Source organism: Penicillium vulpinum, assembly GCF_028829585.1.
Source record: "Penicillium vulpinum strain IBT 29486 chromosome Unknown utg000004l_segment0_segment0, whole genome shotgun sequence".
NCBI classification, from domain to species: Eukaryota; Fungi; Ascomycota; class Eurotiomycetes; order Eurotiales; family Aspergillaceae; genus Penicillium; species Penicillium vulpinum.
In genome coordinates this window covers 3875664-3895093 of record NW_026643244.1, presented here as the reverse complement: position 1 = coordinate 3895093, position 19430 = coordinate 3875664, and the positions used below count along the sequence as shown (strand labels likewise).

General features: G+C 49.7%; 11 protein-coding genes across 11 annotated transcripts; 3 read left to right on the top strand and 8 right to left on the bottom strand.

Moving 5' to 3' along the window:
• Positions 1-70: 70 nt before the first annotated feature.
• Positions 71-700, bottom strand: N7479_009975 (DUF2306 domain-containing protein; the record flags this gene model as incomplete). Its single annotated transcript, XM_057257668.1, has 1 exon — positions 71-700. One exon carries the CDS (start codon positions 698-700, stop codon positions 71-73), a length of 630 nt encoding a protein of 209 aa, XP_057105126.1.
• Positions 701-1757: 1057 nt separating this feature from the next.
• Positions 1758-2285, bottom strand: N7479_009974 (uncharacterized protein; the record flags this gene model as incomplete). Its single annotated transcript, XM_057257667.1, has 2 exons — positions 1758-2062; positions 2138-2285. The coding sequence occupies 2 exons, from the start codon at positions 2283-2285 to the stop codon at positions 1758-1760; spliced, it is 453 nt and encodes a 150-aa protein (XP_057105125.1).
• Positions 2286-2291: 6 nt separating this feature from the next.
• N7479_009973 (uncharacterized protein) lies at positions 2292-2940 on the bottom strand (the record flags this gene model as incomplete). The annotated part of the gene is made up of 3 exons (XM_057257666.1): positions 2292-2430; positions 2531-2668; positions 2720-2940. 3 exons carry the CDS (start codon positions 2938-2940, stop codon positions 2292-2294), a joined length of 498 nt encoding a protein of 165 aa, XP_057105124.1.
• A 30-nt stretch (positions 2941-2970) lies between these two features.
• Positions 2971-3186, bottom strand: N7479_009972 (uncharacterized protein; the record flags this gene model as incomplete). Its single annotated transcript, XM_057257665.1, has 1 exon — positions 2971-3186. One exon carries the CDS (start codon positions 3184-3186, stop codon positions 2971-2973), a length of 216 nt encoding a protein of 71 aa, XP_057105123.1.
• Positions 3187-4808: 1622 nt separating this feature from the next.
• On the bottom strand, positions 4809-6522 carry N7479_009971 (FAD-binding oxidoreductase; the record flags this gene model as incomplete). The annotated part of the gene is made up of 4 exons (XM_057257664.1): positions 4809-5086; positions 5145-5678; positions 5731-5883; positions 5940-6522. The coding sequence occupies 4 exons, from the start codon at positions 6520-6522 to the stop codon at positions 4809-4811; spliced, it is 1548 nt and encodes a 515-aa protein (XP_057105122.1).
• A 358-nt stretch (positions 6523-6880) lies between these two features.
• On the top strand, positions 6881-7714 carry N7479_009970 (uncharacterized protein; the record flags this gene model as incomplete). The annotated part of the gene is made up of 2 exons (XM_057257663.1): positions 6881-7434; positions 7483-7714. 2 exons carry the CDS (start codon positions 6881-6883, stop codon positions 7712-7714), a joined length of 786 nt encoding a protein of 261 aa, XP_057105121.1.
• A 169-nt stretch (positions 7715-7883) lies between these two features.
• N7479_009969 (Cupin 2 conserved barrel) lies at positions 7884-8716 on the bottom strand (the record flags this gene model as incomplete). The annotated part of the gene is made up of 2 exons (XM_057257662.1): positions 7884-8171; positions 8222-8716. 2 exons carry the CDS (start codon positions 8714-8716, stop codon positions 7884-7886), a joined length of 783 nt encoding a protein of 260 aa, XP_057105120.1.
• Positions 8717-9156: 440 nt separating this feature from the next.
• On the top strand, positions 9157-10220 carry N7479_009968 (uncharacterized protein; the record flags this gene model as incomplete). Its single annotated transcript, XM_057257661.1, has 2 exons — positions 9157-10037; positions 10109-10220. The coding sequence occupies 2 exons, from the start codon at positions 9157-9159 to the stop codon at positions 10218-10220; spliced, it is 993 nt and encodes a 330-aa protein (XP_057105119.1).
• Positions 10221-10489: 269 nt separating this feature from the next.
• Positions 10490-11698, bottom strand: N7479_009967 (wax synthase family protein; the record flags this gene model as incomplete). The annotated part of the gene is made up of 1 exon (XM_057257660.1): positions 10490-11698. One exon carries the CDS (start codon positions 11696-11698, stop codon positions 10490-10492), a length of 1209 nt encoding a protein of 402 aa, XP_057105118.1.
• Positions 11699-11889: 191 nt separating this feature from the next.
• N7479_009966 (cytochrome P450) lies at positions 11890-13738 on the top strand (the record flags this gene model as incomplete). Its single annotated transcript, XM_057257659.1, has 6 exons — positions 11890-12038; positions 12099-12511; positions 12569-12777; positions 12836-13156; positions 13242-13522; positions 13579-13738. The coding sequence occupies 6 exons, from the start codon at positions 11890-11892 to the stop codon at positions 13736-13738; spliced, it is 1533 nt and encodes a 510-aa protein (XP_057105117.1).
• A 203-nt stretch (positions 13739-13941) lies between these two features.
• N7479_009965 (type I polyketide synthase) lies at positions 13942-19296 on the bottom strand (the record flags this gene model as incomplete). Its single annotated transcript, XM_057257658.1, has 1 exon — positions 13942-19296. The coding sequence occupies one exon, from the start codon at positions 19294-19296 to the stop codon at positions 13942-13944; it is 5355 nt and encodes a 1784-aa protein (XP_057105116.1).
• Between the last annotated feature and the right edge of the window lie 134 nt (positions 19297-19430).

Below are 19430 nucleotides of genomic sequence, written 5' to 3'. Positions count from 1 at the left end.
AAATTATCTAAACTCTCGAGAACCAGGGATATTCACCTCTCCTGCCACATTCCAGCACAGATACTTCATCTTATTCAATGGCAAACTTCCGATTCTTCCGATTGCCAATGTACCATTCCACGAAAATCAAATTTGGAATCCAACAAGAGAACCCTGTGATCGTCAAAGCAGCCGATACCGTCAAACCAGAAACCATCAAGAGTGGAAGTTGCCAGCGCAGCATCACAGCCGCATAGGTCAAGGAGAAATTACGTGTCATCCATTCCCGATGACCAGAAATATTACCGTTCCAGATAGTGAAAACGCCCATGAACATGGTTATCAGCCAGACAATAGCCAGAGCTGCAAATCCATATCTACCGATGGAATATGCCACGCTTCGAAAGGAAATCTGAAGGCCACTAAAGCCACTGGCAAATATGGCTGCCACGTATACTCGGCCAATCCATCGGTGTACCCAAGGGGATTTTCGGCGAATGCTCTCAATGAATTGAAAAGGACCCAGTAGTATTGCCACGCCACCACCGATGATATGTATCCACCCAGAAATCGATGGCAGGATACGTGCTTTCACGCTAGCGTCGCCTGGTGGAGTGCTGTATATCAATTGAACGGCGTAGAAAGAGACCAGGAAAGCAGGGAACGCCATCATCCACCAGCGAAAAGCTGTAGATGGATACGCAGATTGACCTTCCTTCATTTTGAGCAAATGTGGGGTAGAAAAAGATTGGGGATTTGCGGTAGGCTACGCAGGTCGCCTGGTAGAAAGGTAGGGATTTGATCAGTTTGCTGTTCTCGTCTTGAGGTTTGTAGAGTGATAAGGAACAGGCTTGAGGTTCGAATCAAAGGAATGCAGATAATAACTCATATATATATATATATATATTCTTTTCCTTTTTGCAGCTGGGGAAGCAATTTTCGGGAGAAGATACTATATCGGAATCCGAGGTGGGTTTCAGGATGTGGATCATTGCCGCCACCTCTCAAGCTCTAGATGGTCTCTATCCTACCTACATGTGCAGGTACAAATTGATACTAGAAAGCGGGGATGTTCAATGCCCGAATGCCACGTAGTAACAGACTAATGATATGCATGCCCATTCCGAGGCTCCGAAATTATTAATTTATGTCATATTAGGCTCTACGCTCTGTGGGACCGGAGTTCATGTCTAACTCGATGCGTAGACTTAATTTAAAGGAGATATTCTAGTAGAAACTGGAGTGCCTCGAACCAGATCACAAAATTACGAGCTGGACTAGTATGTGCTATGAACGAATACTATTTTGTCTTTGTCCTTCATGTCTATTTATACAAGTTGTCAATATATGTACCTCAATTGAAAAAGGATTCTTCATGAGTTTATATTACAGGGCCGGCCCCTTTGATCATGTTCCTTTGAGGGCCTTTTCATCTTGGGTTAGACTATCGAAAACGAAGCTCTGCCCATGAAGTTGCTATCGCTGCTGACTGGTCTCTATAGCCCGAGAGGCCGGTTAGTATTGATATATTATGACAGCTAATATTTCAAGTTGACCTAATTTACCATACAAAATATATGGTAGTTTTCAACTTGTCGTTAGGGGTAGAATACCACCTCACAAATCGATAATTCGGCCTACTTTGGGGTCATTCATAATATAATTGCCATGTATAGAATGAAAGGAAGATAGATACATGAGTCGTAATCCATTCTCTATTGAAGGTAGTGGTACGTGTCTGGAGAAATTTATCATAGCACGAAGCTCTACCAAATCGACTAAATAATCAGCGGGATTTCCATTCGCCTGTGAGAGGTCAAAGTGTTCATATGCATGGCGCTATGATTGGTTTCAGTACTCGGTATCCAAATATATCTTTCGATTGAGTCATGCCCTGATTGGGTTTGCTGCGCGACTCGCAATCCATGCTGCAGATTTTCCGTCAAGACAGCAGCAGTCAAACCGTGCTCGGTAACATTTGCCAGTGCTAGTGCCACTACCCCCTCTTTATTATGGATAACGAAGGCAGACACAATTGGACCAAAGGACACTTTGGCGTAAATATCAGGTTTTTTGTAACATTCTGTAAATTTATTGGCGTCATGGCTGAAATGGATGGATTAGAATTTCCAGTCAGTACCTCATAAGCTGCATCCACTTCTCCCTTCAACATGGTACGTAAATGGTCTACTACTGGCCACCACACAATGATGCGTTCTGATGACATGCAGATTTTTCCGGCCTAGCTTATCATTAGCAATTCTATAGGACTGGAAATTATCCAAATTGTAATAGCTAGCGTTCATCAAAGTTCACAAGACGCAGTTACAAGCAGCCGCTTCGAGATCTGCATCGTCGAGCACAACAATGGGCGCCTGTCTACCAAGTTCTAACAAAACTGGCTTGACGTACTTCCCTGCTATTGAAACAATGGTAGCACCGACCTTCGTACTGCCTGTAAAAAAAATTGGACTGCAAGATTCGCGAGTAAGCTCGTTGTCACAGACGCGGCATCTTCAGGTCAGTGGTAAATAATATTCAAATAGCCTACTAGCAGCCCAGCTTGGGGCAGAGATCATCAATAGCCCAAATGCACTTATATAAGAGCTCCGGTCCCTTCACGACCACTGTATTCCCGGCGGCAAGCGGAATAGTCACGGCGCGACTAGCCAAGTGAAACGGTGCATTCCTAGCAGATGTTAGTCAAAACCACCGATGCATCGAGAAAACCAGAAATTACCATATTGCAATCGAAAGAATAACATCGTAGGGTTCCTTCTCCGCGATCGCCCCTCTTTCTTTGTGTGGAGTGCTCGGGAGAAAATTCCCAATGGTCGTGATTCGTGCCGTAATGTCACGCATAAAGCTAACCGTGCCGGTGTAGGTCATCTCTACAGGCATACGGTCGCATCCTTCTTCTTCCATCTGATTGCAGACGAGCTTATCTTTTCGTGACTGCATCATGTCGGCCGCTTTCGATAAAATACCTCGTCACTCATAGAGAGTGCGGGTGTTGCAATCAGTGAACGCTTTCTGGGACGATCCTACAGCTTTGTCATCATGTTCAACAGAGGCAGTGCTGCACTTTTGCAGCACTGTCCCAGTTGCTGGATTCTTGACCTCAAAGGTCTGATCGGTCACGATTGACTTATCGTTGACGAGAAGCGGGAGGGATGCCAATGGCAGCGTATCACCACTGGGCGCCATTTTCGAATTTCAGTTGTCAGGACCAAAACATCAAATTCGAAAAGCCGAGATTAGGTGGGTCAGTATGTATATGAGGTCATTGAAGCTTGAAGTAGGATCCAATGTTCGTACTCGGAACCCGAGCCTGTGGATCACCATAACTTATGTGGCGGTAAAAGCTACGGACATATCCAATCAAAAGCTCTGTCTAGGATTGTCGGTAAGAAGCGAAGTGACTGACGGCAATGAGAAGAGGGCCAAAGGCAAACTCGGTTGTCCTCCTTAGCGTTCATTGGGGGTTTCTGGCTCCTTGGGATACATTTTCTGTTATGGATGTATACCCCAAGTCATGCGAGGGCAGATTTGAGTGGAAAATTCCTGCGATAGCCAATTCTAGTCTACAAAAATATAGTAGATCTATATGTGGCTGTTTGAGCATTACCCAGAATATCTCTAATAACCACAGCATAATGCAGATACGTATGGAGAAACTACGTATATCAATTCCTATCAAATGGAACGGACGGGAGGAAGAACGGAAACAGAGAGGAGGTAATATCTAACTACTACCATTTACCAACATCTAGCAAATATCCAAGGCCACGATACAATAACGTGCTCACAAGCTAGCTGCGCAGTCGGATACATCTATTAATTGGGATAGATTACAACTCGATGTGTCAAGAATACTTGCATACGGGGTTATCCTTAATACATAATGCTTTTTACGTACATAATGTCTTCTTTCTTTGCGGCGTGTGGTAAGGGTTTACGACGGCAAGACTGCGATATATATATTTGTTAGTTCGAACAGCGTAGTTTTCCATACAACGATCATGTAGATTTGGCATTTCCTCAAAACCAATATTTTGTACTTAAAAGTAATATTGATCCTTACAAGTGAATAAAAACACAATAAGAAAGGGTTGGGTGTTAAGATCAGTGTAGCATATATGGATCGGATTCGCTATGATGTTCCGTCTATAGCGTCTGAACAAAAGATTTCGTGGACTGTTCTCGAGTTTATAGCGATCTCTTTCAATATATATTTTCGCTTCCAGTCGTACTAACCATTGGAGCACCTGTAAGTTCCTCTTTAGAACTCCTTGTTGCCTACATAGAAAATATATTTGCTTGACCAAGTCTAGGCTTCGGTTTCCGTATTCAGCAACCCAGATTAAGGCTTTTTTACAGTAGCTAATGACGAATGAAAATAGCAAATTCAGGGAAAACAAGCTATACTCCGCGATAATAGCTCAAACTTTCCGCCCATCAAAGCGGCAGGGTCCACCTGCGTAAGGTAGTGCAATTCTAACAAACTATGTTATCTCATTAAAAATGATGCAATAGGTGTAGTTGAAAATGCTATTTAATGCTAATGGTTTCGTATTCTATAAAGTTGATTAAATAGTGACAGGATGAATCGCGTGATCTATTGACAATAATACAAAAACGTTGAACGTACTTGGATAGTGTCATGGTATTATGGAAAGCGATCTGATAGGAGTTTAAAATATTTTAGGAATATCACAGTATGTTAAAAATACTGGTTGAGAATTGTGACTAAGTGTAGACACGCCTGAGGGGGTCAGTGAAAGTGTGCCTGGATATTATATGGATGGACAAAATTTTGCTTTAGTATTTTACAACTCCTTCGAAACAAAGTATGCCTGGTTTTGTAGCTTCTGCATGATTCTCTGGGGATCATACTTCTTTGAAACTGCGTCAATATACTTGATATTGCTTTCCCCAAATGACTGCAGCGGCTTCTGGTTGGGGCCTGCGTCGTTGACAAAGATGTAGGGGAGGAAAACATCCTCCGACTTTGCGCTGGAGGTGAGATTGGCCAACAATGAGTCCACAGTACCTGCCACCTCTGATTGATTGGGCGTTGCTGGGAATTGGACAAAGATATTCATCCCTAGGCGAGACACTGATTAGAGATTTCTACTAGAATATGAGCAGAAGAGGATACTCACAGAGCTGAGGTGTAGCTTCTAGACCTAGCAGATTTCCTCCATTCTGTGACTTTCCTCGAGTCACTAGGTTCGGAATGATCCCTTGAGGTACGTAAGAGAGAGCCGCACCGGAGGGCAGAGAGGCAGCGGCCTCGAGATAGGCCAAGTGGGTATCCTGCAGGAATTTCGGCCCAGTAGCCTTAAACGTGAAGGTACTGCTGTAGGATACTCCCTCAGATGTCAGCCCGGCGGAACCAATTGTGAGGAGAAGCTCACTTAGGGAGCCGTTTGTCGGTGGGTAAATTGTCGAGGCTACGGGTATGCCAGAAAATGGACCAAAAGTTGCGGGTGTGGATACATGGCCCAGATAGCCGTAGAAAACCAAAGTATAGGTGGGGTTGACCTGGATTTCCACGTTACTATTGATATCGAGATCCAAAAGATACTTTGCATAGGCCGCAAGTACGGCGGGTGTGTTGGAAATGGTGTACGTGTTGATCTCGTAGTAGATATTGATGCCGGTGTTGGTGATGAGATCATATTCAGTCACGATGCCTGTTTCAATTAGGTGATTGAAATATGGTTTGATGGACAATATCAGTCTCACCGAAGTTGTTCAGGCCTCCCTTAAGGCCCTTATATAGATCGGCATTCTCGGTTTGGGTGGCGTTGACAATATTTCCATTAGGGAGCACCACCTGAAATCGGGTGACACTGTCAATAGCCAACCCATAGGTGTTGTAAAATGTGCTGAGGCCACCTGACTATGTCAATGTCTTGATGCATCTAGATTTGAACGAGGATTTATTCACCCACCACCGAGAATGTACCCCCCAACGCCAACGACAGCTTCACGGCCTCCCAAGACTGTGACATTATACGGCTGGAGGAACTTGTATACAGACCGCCATTTATTACCAGGCCCAACAGTGACAGTTTTGCGATTAGCGCTTATGGAAATGGTGCTCAACTTCTCCAGAGCTATCAAGACTCCATTGCGACCGATCGAACTGAATCCTGGGTTGGTATTGTGTCCGCCGGAGTGAATGGCAAATTTTGTCTCCAGAATGCTGAGGATCTGCAACAGGCGAGAGACCTCTTGAGCGGAATCAGGTGTCACAACGCAGGACGCATTCAATCGGCAATTCTGCGACCACGCTTCGTCGATCAAAACGTCATAGTAAGGCGAAGTCACTGTAAAAGTCTCGTTCTTGGAAAAGATGTGATTCAAGAGACTACAGGTGTAACCAGCATTTCCGATGAGAACATCACCAGCTGGAAGAGAAACACCTAGCGAGGAGAGAGCAGCAGCAGCCGGGGATCGAGTTGGGATGGAGGTTGCGGTGGTTGTGGCCCACGCACCCAAAAGGACTCCTATTATCGAGGTAATCTTGGCCATGCTGATTGATGTCACCTGACTAGTTATAGTAATATGCGATACCAGTCTTTTATAGCTCTACGATCTGCAGTCTCTCGCGGGACCTTGCATGCATCGCGTGATTCTGAATGCATGGTAAGGCAGACAGTTCGCTTTTTATCTTTCTTTTTTTCTTCTCACACTCGAGTTCGATGATGGAATGATCGATAGTCTCGTGTCTGACTAGTGATGTCTCGGACTACCGAACTAGCTCGGCCGACGTACCTCTCTCTCGCTCTGTGTATATGAATACCAAAGTTGGAATGATATATGGCTACACAAGTACATGCAGCATCAAATTATATCTCTCACACATCTACTATTCAGAACTTCGAACAAAATGGGCTTCTTCGCGCTCGAGGAGTGGGCAGCGGCCAATCGCGACTACAACGATACCCCAGCACCGTACTGGCATGCAAAGTCGGTACCCGATGGCTTCACTGCCATCTCAGGAATCCTATGGTCTATCTCGTACATATTAATGGCCAAGATGGCTTTCAAGGATCGGTCTTACGCAATGCCTCTCCACTGCCTGTGCTTGAACATCACATGGGAGGCAGTTTACGGGTTTGTGTACGGCCCGGGGCTGCTGAATCAAGTCGTATTCGCACAATGGATGATTGTCGACGTGGTCCTCTTCTATGCAATTTTCCGATCGGCCCCATATGCCTGGAAGCAGTCACCCCTGGTAGCGCAGCATCTTGCAGGTATAATTGTGGTCGGATGCGTGATCTGTCTGTGGCTGCACTTGGCAATCGCGGCCACGTTTATCCCGAGTATTGGTCGACAGGTTGTTTTCATGACTGCCTGGCCCATGCAGGTTCTTATCAATTTCAGCTCAATCGCCCAGCTTCTGTCGCGTGGAAATACCCTCGGTCATTCTTGGGGAATTTGGTGAGTGGATAGCTCTTCAATATACTCACCTTAATCTCGCACTTACAGGATAAGCAGGTGGGCAAGAATGTTAGGCACTATTGCGGCTGCTTGTTGCTTTTTTTGGCGCGTATATTACTGGCCCGAGCGATTTGGATATGCGTGGAGCCCTTACGGGCGGTTTTTGCTGCTGGGTAGTATCGGGTCTGACATGGTATATGCTGTGGTCTACACCTATGTGCAAAGTCTGGAGAAGCAGCAGGACTCTGTGGCTAATATCAAGGGAAAAAGGAGACATTGATAAGGAGTAGAAATCCTAGACATCAAGGTTACGTACAAGTATGTAGGTAGTTGTCCATGGCTCGGCATAACGGCGTATTTCCTGTGTGTAGATTGCAGTCAATTTGTGGAGGACTTTCTGTCTATCTTGATATGTGAATGAATGCAGTACCCTCCCCCAAGAAATTTATCTACTGCGACTTCTCCCCCTTGGCCGATGCCTCCTGCTCTAACTGCTCGCGAAACCTTTCTCGCGCTCGTTGCTGTACCTCTGGATCCGCAAATTGACGGTGGAACCAGCTCTTCTGCATAGTCTCGCAAGCTGCCTGCCAGTCGGTCGTCCACTGAGGATAAAAGGGTGCATAGCCCAGTAGCCCGCCGATCCACCGGCCCACCACGATGCCGAGAAACAGCCCGATCCAGGATCGGAAGGGCACCCACCACGGCGGAGACAGATAAGTGCCTCCGGCATCAAACATCTATATCTGTGAGTCTTCGAATATTTCCTAGGGGAGGATAATTTGCCCACTGAAAGAACCTGCACGAAATCTAATTTCTCCCCTCGTTGAAAAACATCCTCTTGGTACCCATACCAATTCTCGAAAAATGGCTGATCCATCAAAGTGGCACCCTCGTCTTCTGCAGTGGGATCACTGGCACTCACGATGAATTCTACCTCGTTCATCTCCTTCCCCGGGGTTCCATAAATGACATGATGGGTATATGGAGGCACCGCCAGTTCGCCATCACTAGGGGTCCGGTGAAGGGGACAGCCATTGAAATCAATTGTAAGGTTCCCACGGAGGACACGGAAAAATTCCCACTGGGAGGGATGGAAATGTGTGGGGGGTTTTTGGCCGGTCGCGATCAGCTTGGCATAGATACCGCGACTTGGCCTCATGATACCCTGAAACTCGAACAAGCGGTCCGGGGGCCTGGGCAGATTACGGACAGAAATAGCTCCATCAAATTTGGTCAGTGGATCCTGACCGGCTGTGAAGGTACGAGGTTTGCAGGGAGCCATGTCTAGCTATGTGGGTGAGAGAGGAGGGAACCTCAAATGGGATAAACCGCGTGCTTTACATATTTGCTGTTTCTTTTTCATCTCTCATTTTTCTGAAATGAGATAACACACAATAGTTCAATGTCGACTGCATATCAGACGAGAAAGACATTTGGTCGTGTTCATTCGGGCGACGTTGTCTCGGTCTTCATCCCCTTGAACTTCCCTTTTGGGGTTGGCGTCGGCCGAATGCTGAGTCACCCATCATTGAATCCATCGTTTGTCAGCTGCGCTGAACAATCCGACAAAGAAGCCCTGGAGTACATGATACCAGCGTAGCTTGTGATAGAAAAAGTAATTCGAGTATGACTACCTCAGTACCTCTTCTCCTCTATCATCTATTGTGCTCTTCACATTGGTGACCTCGATTCTCACATCTCATTCCTTACTTCACCCCCATCATGGTCAACATCATCCAGCCGAAAATCGATCCCCTGCCTACGGGCATTGACCTAACGGGTAAAACCGTTGTCGTTACCGGTGCGAGTGCTGGAATGGGTCTAGAAACAACCAGACAGCTGTTGCGGCTGCGCGCTTCGACTGTGATTCTCGCTGTGCGTAATGTCGCCAAAGGCGAGGCCTGCGCAACGTCCCTCCGCCAGGACCGTCGCATTCAAACCCACAACCCCAATCCGACGATCAAGGTCATGGCTCTTGATGTGGATGATTACGCCAGCGTACGGAAGTTCACAAAGCAGCTTCGCGAAGAGATTCCGGTGGTCCATCTCCTCATTCTCAATGCAGGTATCGGTCTGCTGAAGCTAGAACGCAGCCCAAGTGGCCATGACCGGACCACCCAAGTCAACTACTACTCTAACGTTTTACTGATTGCTGAGCTCCTGCCGTATCTTGAGGCTGGTGCGGAGAAGACCGGCTCCCCCGCACGCATTAGCTGGGTTGGCAGTCGCGCGCAGGAGAGCACAAGCCTCGAGAAGAAAGCTCCTATCAAGCCCGGTGAGGGTGTGCTTGAGCATATGGACAAGGACGAGTTTTTCGTCCCGTTCCAGCGCTATGGAGACTCGAAGCTACTTTGCGCAATGTTCATGTACAGCCTGGCCCCGCGGGTGGATCCTAGGAAAGTCGTCATCAACATGATGTGCCCGGGTATGGTGAATACTAGCATGAGCGATGTTTTACCCCTGCCTTTGCGCTTAATTGTGAACGTTGTCAAGTCGTTTCGTGCCAGGCCTGTTGAGGTGGGTGGCTGGATTATCCTGCATAGTGCACTGGTGGTAGGCCCTGAGTCCCACGGCAAGTTCTTGGGCGACAAGGCCATCGAAGAGTAAGTGTTCTCTATCCATTTTCCCAAAAAAAAGTTTTTTTTACCAATAGCTGATTCGCCTTCCCCTGTAGGAAAGGGGCGTTCATCCAGTCACCAGCGGGCCAGGAGATTCAGAAGAAACTGTGGGATGAGACAATTGCAGAGATGGGCAAATTGACGACCCTTCCTTTTGAGCTCAAATAGGCTATCCAGAGAGTGTTCTATGTGTTCCTGAGATGTTCGTCAACATCTACCATATTCAACCGGAAGTCAAGGCTTTAGTATCTAGCACGAATCCTTCCTAACTATTCCAACTATTATACTGTTATATATAAATGGAATGTTCCATCTCCTATCTTCCACATATATAGTAACTCTATACTCATCAAGAAATCACCGAATCAACTCCCATGCCCTCGCCACAAAATTGCCTGGCACAACTGCAGCAGACTGCTGAACATGATCCAACGCAGCTAGCAGGTCCCCCTGCCATGCCGAATCCCCATTCCCAGCGCTATGGGCACACCCTTGAGGTGTACGCGACTACAGACATACCAAGAAAGCGTGGTCGCATAACCTACCCACAGTCGCATCCCCCCAGGCTTTGTTCCCCGATCATCAACACCCAATATCCAACAACCCAGATCCTCTGCGATAATTGCGACCCCCTGTAAAAGGAAGTACTTTATCTCCCCACCATCCGACAACGGCAGGCCAAGCGCTCGTGTCACTTGGTAGGTTCCACACGCATGAATCAATCCCGAGACAAAGAAACTCATCAAGAGGAGTGAGTACCGCCTCGCTAACCGAACAGGAGTCCACTTGGACGTCATCATGCTGTCTGGTAGCATGCTAATGAGGTACTCCCCGGGCGCACCTGCCTGTCGTCGCAGCTGCTGGTGCCAGGTGTGTCCCCAGAATCGACGAATGCTGTATGCTTCGGTCAGGCTCGCAAAATTAGGGGACCAGGAGGCAGCATCATGCCACGAGAGAGGGCCAACTTGCAGGCCGACACAAAGAGCCGAAAGTGGAAGTATAAGAATACCAAAATGGCTATATATTGTCATCGCGCAGCCGCCCACAATTAAGGCATAGATTTGCACCTTGTCGGCAAATGAGAGGACCGGGTTTTGGTTTGACAAGACAAGCCGACAGGTCACATCGACGAGGTGTAAAGCCGCATACATGGCAATCCATCTGATGAGCTGGGATGCGACGAATCGTAATCTGGTAGTTGGTGCTGGAGACTTGGGAATACCGGCGACGCGCCAGTTCCAGCCAATCCCGCGGGTGACGCTAAAAAGTTCCAAGCCCCAGACAAAGCGCTGAGAGGCTGAAAGCCTAGTTGCACTCTCAGGGGTTTTGTCAGTGAGCCGATGGAATGTCTTCTCCGGGACGGTCGTATATAGTCGGTCAAAGTAGCGTGCTAGCATGTTGCCCATGAGCACACCCGACGAGTATAGGAGTGCCGGTTCCAGTACTGGAGGTGGCGGAGCAAAGAATGCTTGTACTGCACATGTAGCCTGAAGGAGAAGCAATCCATGGCGAAGTGTAGTTCCCTGAGGTGACTGTGGGATGCAGATGGCGAGGATAAAGGCCAGGGCTGTGTAGTGTCCGCTGTTAAGGGACAATAGCTTAGTTTCCAAAGCCACAGTCATCCAAGAGGAATTCATCCCGGCCATGCTGAGAGTAGTTGTACAGAACTGGAGATCTTCTACCCAGGCTTGGCCTTGTCTATGTTGCTTTTAGGGCTGTCTCGGAACTTTCGGTCATCGGGCTGTGTCGTATTCGGCCGATCGGGGAGAGAAGCAGCACAGTTAAATATAACTGGACATATACAGAGTTGGGTATTATTGCTGGTCGGTAAAATCCAATGAATTTTGTATCTGTGTTCCCTGTGAGCCTCTGGCTAATTGCAGCGGGCGCTTTCGCTATCTATCATGCCATCCGTGCTATCTATTTGATCTTCTTCAGTCCGCTGGCCGCTTTTCCAGGTTCACCATGGGCCGCTTTGGGAGAATAGTGCGTACTCACTTTTATATTGGAGGCCAGGTTTGCTAATTTGCTAATTATACACTGTAGCTGGGAAGCCTATTGGAATATCGGGCTCAGCCCCGGCCACAAAGGACAGACGTTGTTTAAGCTCGAAGAGATGCATAAGCGCCTAGGACCTGCATTGCGCATGGGTCCTAATGAGGTGCATATCTACGACCCAGCTTTCTACCACGAGCTGTACCGACCGGGTAGTCGGTACTACAAAGACCCCTCGATGCACAAGGTTCTCGGAGCGCCGTCGAGCACGCTGGCCGAGAGTGACCCAGTGCGACATAAGCAGCGAAAGGCGCCACTAGAGCCTCTGTTCTCTAAAAAGAACATACTTAGCCTCGAGCCAATGCTGATGAAGCATGTTGACCACTGCTCACAGCGATTTGACGAGACCTTCGCTCAGGGAAAGCCTGTCTCAATGGAATGGGCGTTGAAGTCTCTGGCAATGGGTATGCATCTTTGCTTGCAATACTGGAATTACCCCTTGATCTAATTGAACGGCTTAGATATGGTTTCTCAATTTGCCTTCGGTCAATCCCTCGACGCCCTTTCTGATCCAGAGTTCAAGTCGCTCCCTGTACGTGTCTTCCAGCAATTTCTACCTAGTCTACATGTGATAAAAGCTTTTCCTTTTGTGCGACTGCTCAGCTCGCTGCCTTTGTGGATTGCGAAAAGAATCTCACATTCTGTTGAGATGGGCCACGAGTTGGAACAGGTACGCTCGACCTATAAATTCCCTATTGAACACATCAGTACTAATTCATTCTATCCAGTTTGCAACTCGCCGCATCGACGAGTATATCGCCGCGGCAGCAGCGGGGAAAACCCCTACCTTCCCCACACTCATGGAGCGTATGCTCATTCCCCTTCCCGAGAAGGGCTATGTAGTCCCTGATAAACAAGGTCTTCGTGACGAGCTTCTTACTGTGATCTCCGCTGGGGATGACACCACCGGAATTGCCAACACAGTCACCCTCTTCAATATCTTCAATGATCGTACAATACATGACCGTCTGCTGGCGGAGCTGAAAACTCTTATGCCGAAGCCTAATTCCCATGTCTCATATCTTCAGCTTGAGGCACTGCCATATCTGGTTGGTCCTTTCTATCCCCTCTCTCGACTCCGAGAAGGCACATTATACAAAACACCCATACTAACGCTGATATGGCACGAAACAGACAGCCGTGATAAAAGAGGGCCTCAGATACTCCTCTCCCGCAGCCTCCCGCACTCCCCGTCTCGTTCCCCCAGGCGGTGTCCGCCTTCCGGACGGTCGCTTCATCCCAGCGGGAACCCGGGTCGGGATGGCCATCTACCATATCCACTACAATGAGACAATCTTCGAGAATCCCCGCGTGTTTGATCCACAGCGTTGGCTGCAAGGGCCAGAGGTGGCGGCGGAGAGAGCTAAGTTCCTGGTCCCGTTTTCACGAGGGAGTCGGTCTTGTCTGGGAATAAAGTACGCGCCCCCCGGTACTTCGAGAAAGACGTGCGACTAACGGATTTCTGGTGTAGTCTTGCGTATATGGAGATGTACATGGCCATCGCGTATATTGTGCGCCGATTCGATTTGGACCTCGTAGGGACAATTGTGGAGGATATGAAATGGGATGATATGGTTGTGCCGCAGTTCCATGGAGAGTTCCTGGCGTTGACTAAACGGCGGCAGGATTAGGTGTAGATAGTAATATTTCAATCTGGTTTTGTAGTTAGTGATACTGTTTGCGACGGGTTTGTATAGATCGATATACCTCAATGAGATTACCTAGCTTTATAGCTGGTGATATATTCTACAGCTCTGGTTTGTCAGATTAGGAGAAGTAATGTATGTAGTAGCTACATATGTATATACATGCTTTCGACAGTACAATATCCGAACTATTCTTCCAACACCTGGCAGAAATATTCAACCAAATGGTGTACCGTAGGATACTTCCATACCAAAGTTGGCGCAACACTCAACGTCAGCGTTTGTTGCAAGATCATACGGAAATTGACCGTCATGACAGAGTCCATGCCCATCTCTGGCAACGCCACTGCCTCATCTACCTCATCCCGGGGGATCGATAATGTCATCGAGACACACTTTTTCACAACGGCCTGCAAGTACCCCACCAGTTCTTTGCCAGTCAATTTCTTCCTCTGTTCTCTCTTCTCTCCAATCTCCATATCCATCGATCTGTCTTTCCTCGTGACGATATCGCTCAGAATCGCATGTGGCAACGGCTCTCCAGACTCAAGCGGCCGAGCTCGAAGAACAACACCATGATCAGCACCCTCGACCGCAGATATAGCACTCCAAGCTCGGAATGCCTCTTCAGGGGTCACATCCGTAATTCCACGGGCATACAGCTCCGCCTCTAGGGCTCCATTGGAACTAGCTCGCATCCCCATACCCCTCCAAGAGGTCCAAAGGAGCGAGATGGCATTGTCTCCATCGTGTCTCCGTGACCGTGCCAAAGCATCTAAAAAGGAATTACCACTCGCATACGACGCCTGACCGGGGAATCCCAGGAGTTGGCCGCAAGAAGAGAAGAGGACGAAGAAGTCCAGGCCAGCGGAGTTGGGAGGGAAGACGGTGTGGAGCGTCAAAGCGCCAGCGATCTTCGGCGCAAGGACGGCATCAAAGACATCAGGAGAAATTTGCTCCACAAGCTGGTCGCGGATGATGCCAGCGGCGTGAATCACGCCGGCGACGGGTGGGAGGTTGAGTGTGGTGAGGGCCGAGCGCAAGTTGGTAACCGCAGACGAATGGGAAATATCAATAGCCAGGGAATGGATAGTAGCGCCTAGGCGTTCAAGTGAGAGGATACTTTGAATGATGGACTGAGTCTCAGGGTTATGGGAGGCGGTCCAAGTGGAGCGCGGGGGTAGAGAACGACGAGAAAGGAGCAAGATACGTCTCGCGCCTTGTGTGACCATCCATTGGGCGACGGAGAGACCAAGCGATCCAAGTCCGCCGGTAATTAAATATGTAGATGCCAGGGAGAATGTGAGGGGAGCAGGTCCAATGGTGGGGTGGAGCGGGGCGGAGCGGAGTGGACGGAGTCGAGCAGTGCGCGGGACCCCGTCCTGGATCTTGATGACATCGGCATCGCGCACGTAGCGCATTGCAATAAGTGGGAAGACCAAGGGGTCTTCGAGTTGGATTAGACTGCCCCAGATCTCGGGGTGTTCGGTGTGCAGAATCCGGCTGAGGCCTATGAGGGCACTATGGCCTAAATTGGTTTCGGCGGTGAGGGCGAAGAGGCGCGTGGTGGGTTTAGACGAGGAGGATAGGATCATCTGAGCTGCTGATACGAGGCCGTTGCAGGCGCTAGTGGCTGTCTCGAATATTTGATCACCTACTTGAGGAAGGTAGATGACAGCCAGAGACGGATGAGTTGTCAAGGGCAAGTCGGAAGCATGCTCATGGATAGAGGTAGAGATACCTCTACTTTTGAGCTGCAGCTGGTAGGTTTCTATGTGAGAGTTGGTGGCATCTGGTGCCAGAAAGGCGATGTGTGCAAATTGCAGAGGCTCTTCAACCAGCGCGGCCGGCGGCCAGTTGATATGGTGCACCAGGCCGAAGGTACCTTTTCGTGACAGTGACTCGCCCTCGACACCGGCGAAAGTCATACCCTGGATTTCTATCAGAATGGTGCCATCTTCGCTGCTGATTAATACATCGGCTTCGTCGACAGAGGATCGCGCCTTCGTGCAGTGGATGTACACGACTTGGGGCGTAGCAACCTCAACGGCCACGACACGACGGACGGCTGTTGGCATGCGGAGTCTGGGCGCATGGCGCCAGAGTGTTGAAGCGATGGAAGTTGCTGCATCCATGACAGACGTCAAAAGATCGTCCATGCCGGGCATACTGTCCGGATTGGCGTCTACCCTAGCCAGCATCTCGTTCTCGCTGGCCATATGTTGAGCTACCCGCCATGGGAATCCCATGGCAGACACGCCTACAGAGGCAAGGTAGTCCATCGAGAAGCTGTCCGACAGCTGTTGTGGTACCCTCTTCTTGATCTGCGCTATGTTGATGTGGCTGACGGAGGGGACTGCATTAGCCGCGCCCAACGTCGCAGTGGTATTAACAAGCCATGAGCCATCTTCTTTGCTTGTTGACTCCTCGAGACGAGACGTGATAGTGATATTACGCGTATTATGCCGGATCTGGATCTCGCGGGCCGGAGACACTACCACAGGCACCTGGAGCGACACATCCTCCACGCTCATGGGAGAGAGTGCGCGTAGGAATGTGTGCAAAAGCACAGCCGCAGGCACGATCTCTGACCCATGCAGTGGGTGACGGCCAGGGAAAGGCCGATTATCTTCATCGAGGCGCGTTTGATACACCACTTCGTCCGTTCCCCACAGCGCGGTGCGAGTACCTAATAGGTCATTGGCCGTAGGTTTATGTGTTGATATGAGCTGTGTAGCCGTCATCCCGCTAACAGCACGATAGAATGGCTGGTGATGCCAAATGGTACCGGGCATTGATGAATTCCATGGCGCAGTTGGGTCAAGGTCTGTAGTTTTCACAAAGCAGCCGAAGCAATGCAGACGGCCCACAGCGGCCAAGATGCTCTTTAGTGCCGGTTGTTTACGCACCATAGTGGGTGTCGCCATAAAGCGGTCTGTTGTCCGCTCGTCGATAGTCTCCACGATCGAGTGTGTCATGATGGGATGACTTGCCACCTCCAGAAATGCGCGGAATCCATCGTCCACGAGTGCTGCCACTGTCGACTGCAGCAAGACCGGTTGGACCATATTCATCACCCAATATTCTGCATCGCGTAGTGCCTCTGAGCGTGAATCTACTAGCGAAGTCGAATAGAGCGCCCGATGCGGCACCTGGGGGTGGAGCTCGCCCTTGAGCGCGTCACACAGGGGAGCTGCCAGCTTCTCCAACAGTGGCGTATGAAAGGGCACATCTGTGGCGACAGCGCGCACCTCGATACCTTCTTCATACCATTGTTCTGATATTCGCTGGACCGCGTCAACAGTACCGGATACCACGCACGCGGTCGGCGATGCTTCTATTGCGACGGACGCGCCGGGGTGCGTGGCGATACGCGCACGGGCCTCGGAAGCTGGTAGCCGAACCAGGGCCATGGCACCTTTGCCCATGAACTCACGGTAAAGACGCGCTCGCCGACATACCACTATCGCTGCTTCATGCCAAGTAAGAGCCCCTGAGACCACAGCAGCGGCGGCCTCGCCCAGGGAATGGCCCACGACAGCGGCAGGAGGACCCGACTCCGCCTCGAGCACGGCGGCAATGCCTAGATGCATGAGGAATGTCATCGCCTGGATAACATCAGTTCGATCTGGACAGCCGGTGTGGAGGGTTTGAATCGCGGAGAACCCTAATTCCGATTCAATAATTGGCTCTAGGTTGCGCACCACTTCCCCAAATGCCGGGTTAGAGTGGAATAATTCGTGACCCATGTCAGGCCACTGCGCACCATGGCCCGAGAACACCCATACTGGGCCTTTGGTCGCTTCGTTTCCAATTCGGTTGTTGATCGCCCAGCGATTTGTCACCTCCTTGGCCACATCGTCGAGAGTAGCGATGGCATCTGCGACGGACTCAGCAACAATCGCGTGGCGAAAGCGATGATGTGCGCGGCGCTGAGATAGCGTGGAGGCGACTGCCGCTAGGCATACCGATCCATCATTTTCACGTAACCACTGACTTAGGCCGCTAGCTGTTGTTAAAATTCGCTTTGCTTGAGGCACGGATAAGGGAAGGAGGACTGGCGTAGCATCACTTCCTGGAATCTGAACTAGTGGACCAGTGGACAAGGATCGCTCCTCAAAGGCCTCGATAATCGCATGCGATACTGTGCCGCTGTATCCGTATGATGCTATAGCCGCCCGCAATGGTCTTGATGGGCTCCCATGAGGCAACGTCACCAGTTCCCGGGGCGGGCGTAGTAAGCTCTCCGTCCATGCAATTTTGCTATTCAATGTTTCCAGATTGGCTTGCGGAGGCACCTGGCCATGGCGAAGCACAAGTACCGCCTTGATAAGACCCATGACACCAGCACCAGCTTCCAAATGGCCGATATTCGGCTTAATGGAACCGATATAGCACGGGTTGGATGGTTGCCTTCCAGATCCCACACCATATACCTCAGCCAAGGCGCTCGTTTCTGTGGGATCACCAAGAGATGTGGAAGTTGCATGGGCCTCGATATAGTTGATAGAGTTGGCTGTCACCTTTGCCTCTTTAAGCGCCTTTTGGGCAACGAGAAGCTGTGCCTGCGCGTTGGGGGCCATGATCCCAAGCGTCTTGCCATCTGAGGCCACCGCACTGCCCTTTAGTATCGCCAATACCCGATCGCCGTCCGTGATAGCTTTATCCAGACGCTTTAGGATCACCACGCCCGCTCCTTCGCCTCGGCCGTACCCGCTAGCAGAGTCATCGAAGGAGCGACATTTTCCATCTGCGGAAATGGCTCCTGCTTTGTCTAGCACCCGGGTCAATCCAGGTCCCAGGAGTGCGTTGACACCACCTGCAATGGCTAGATCAGTCTCGCCGGCACGGATAGCCTGTCGGGCATGGTGTACGGCGACTAGGGATGAGGCACAGGCCGCATCCAGTGCAACGCTGGGGCCCATCAAGTCTAACAGATAGGATATACGGCTGGGAATGCCGCAATAAGCTGTGCCCACACCCATATGGGCCCCGATGTCGGGAAGGTCTTCCAAGACCAGCTTGGCATAGTCATCAGAGTTGACACCCATGTATACGGATGTATTTGAACCTGCAAGGCAGGAAGGAGAGATGCCTGCATCTTCCAATGCCTCCCAGGAAACCTCAAGGGCAATGCGCTGCTGGGGGTCCATCTGCTCCGCCTCGCGCGGGGAGATGGCGAAGAAGGCAGCATCAAACTGGTCGATGTCATTGAGGAAGTATCCCTTGGCAGTGGTTTGAGCCAGTACAGCCGCGTTACGAGAATGGCGCTTTCGATACGGATCCCAGCGCCAAGAGGGCATGTCGCCTGAAGCATCACCTTTGTGGAGTATGAACTGCCACAATGCGGATGGTGACTTCACGTCTCCTGGTACGCGACATGCCATGCCAATTATCGCAACATCGTCACTCGTATCATTCTGGGGGAGATCACCCTGCATTTCAGCTTCCTCGGTGCTGGTTGCAGGAGTCGTTGTGCCTTTGCTATCGTTGGAACTCTCAGTGGAGGTGAGGACCTCTGTCCTCCCGATCGAAGCAATCATTATCCTGTGTAATGTATAGTCTATGATAAAAAAATTATTAAACACGTTGATCTGAATATTTGAATCTCCCGCGCAGTGAACTCAAACCAATATAACTCTCCCTCTATGTATTAGTATGAATATTCTACAATGTC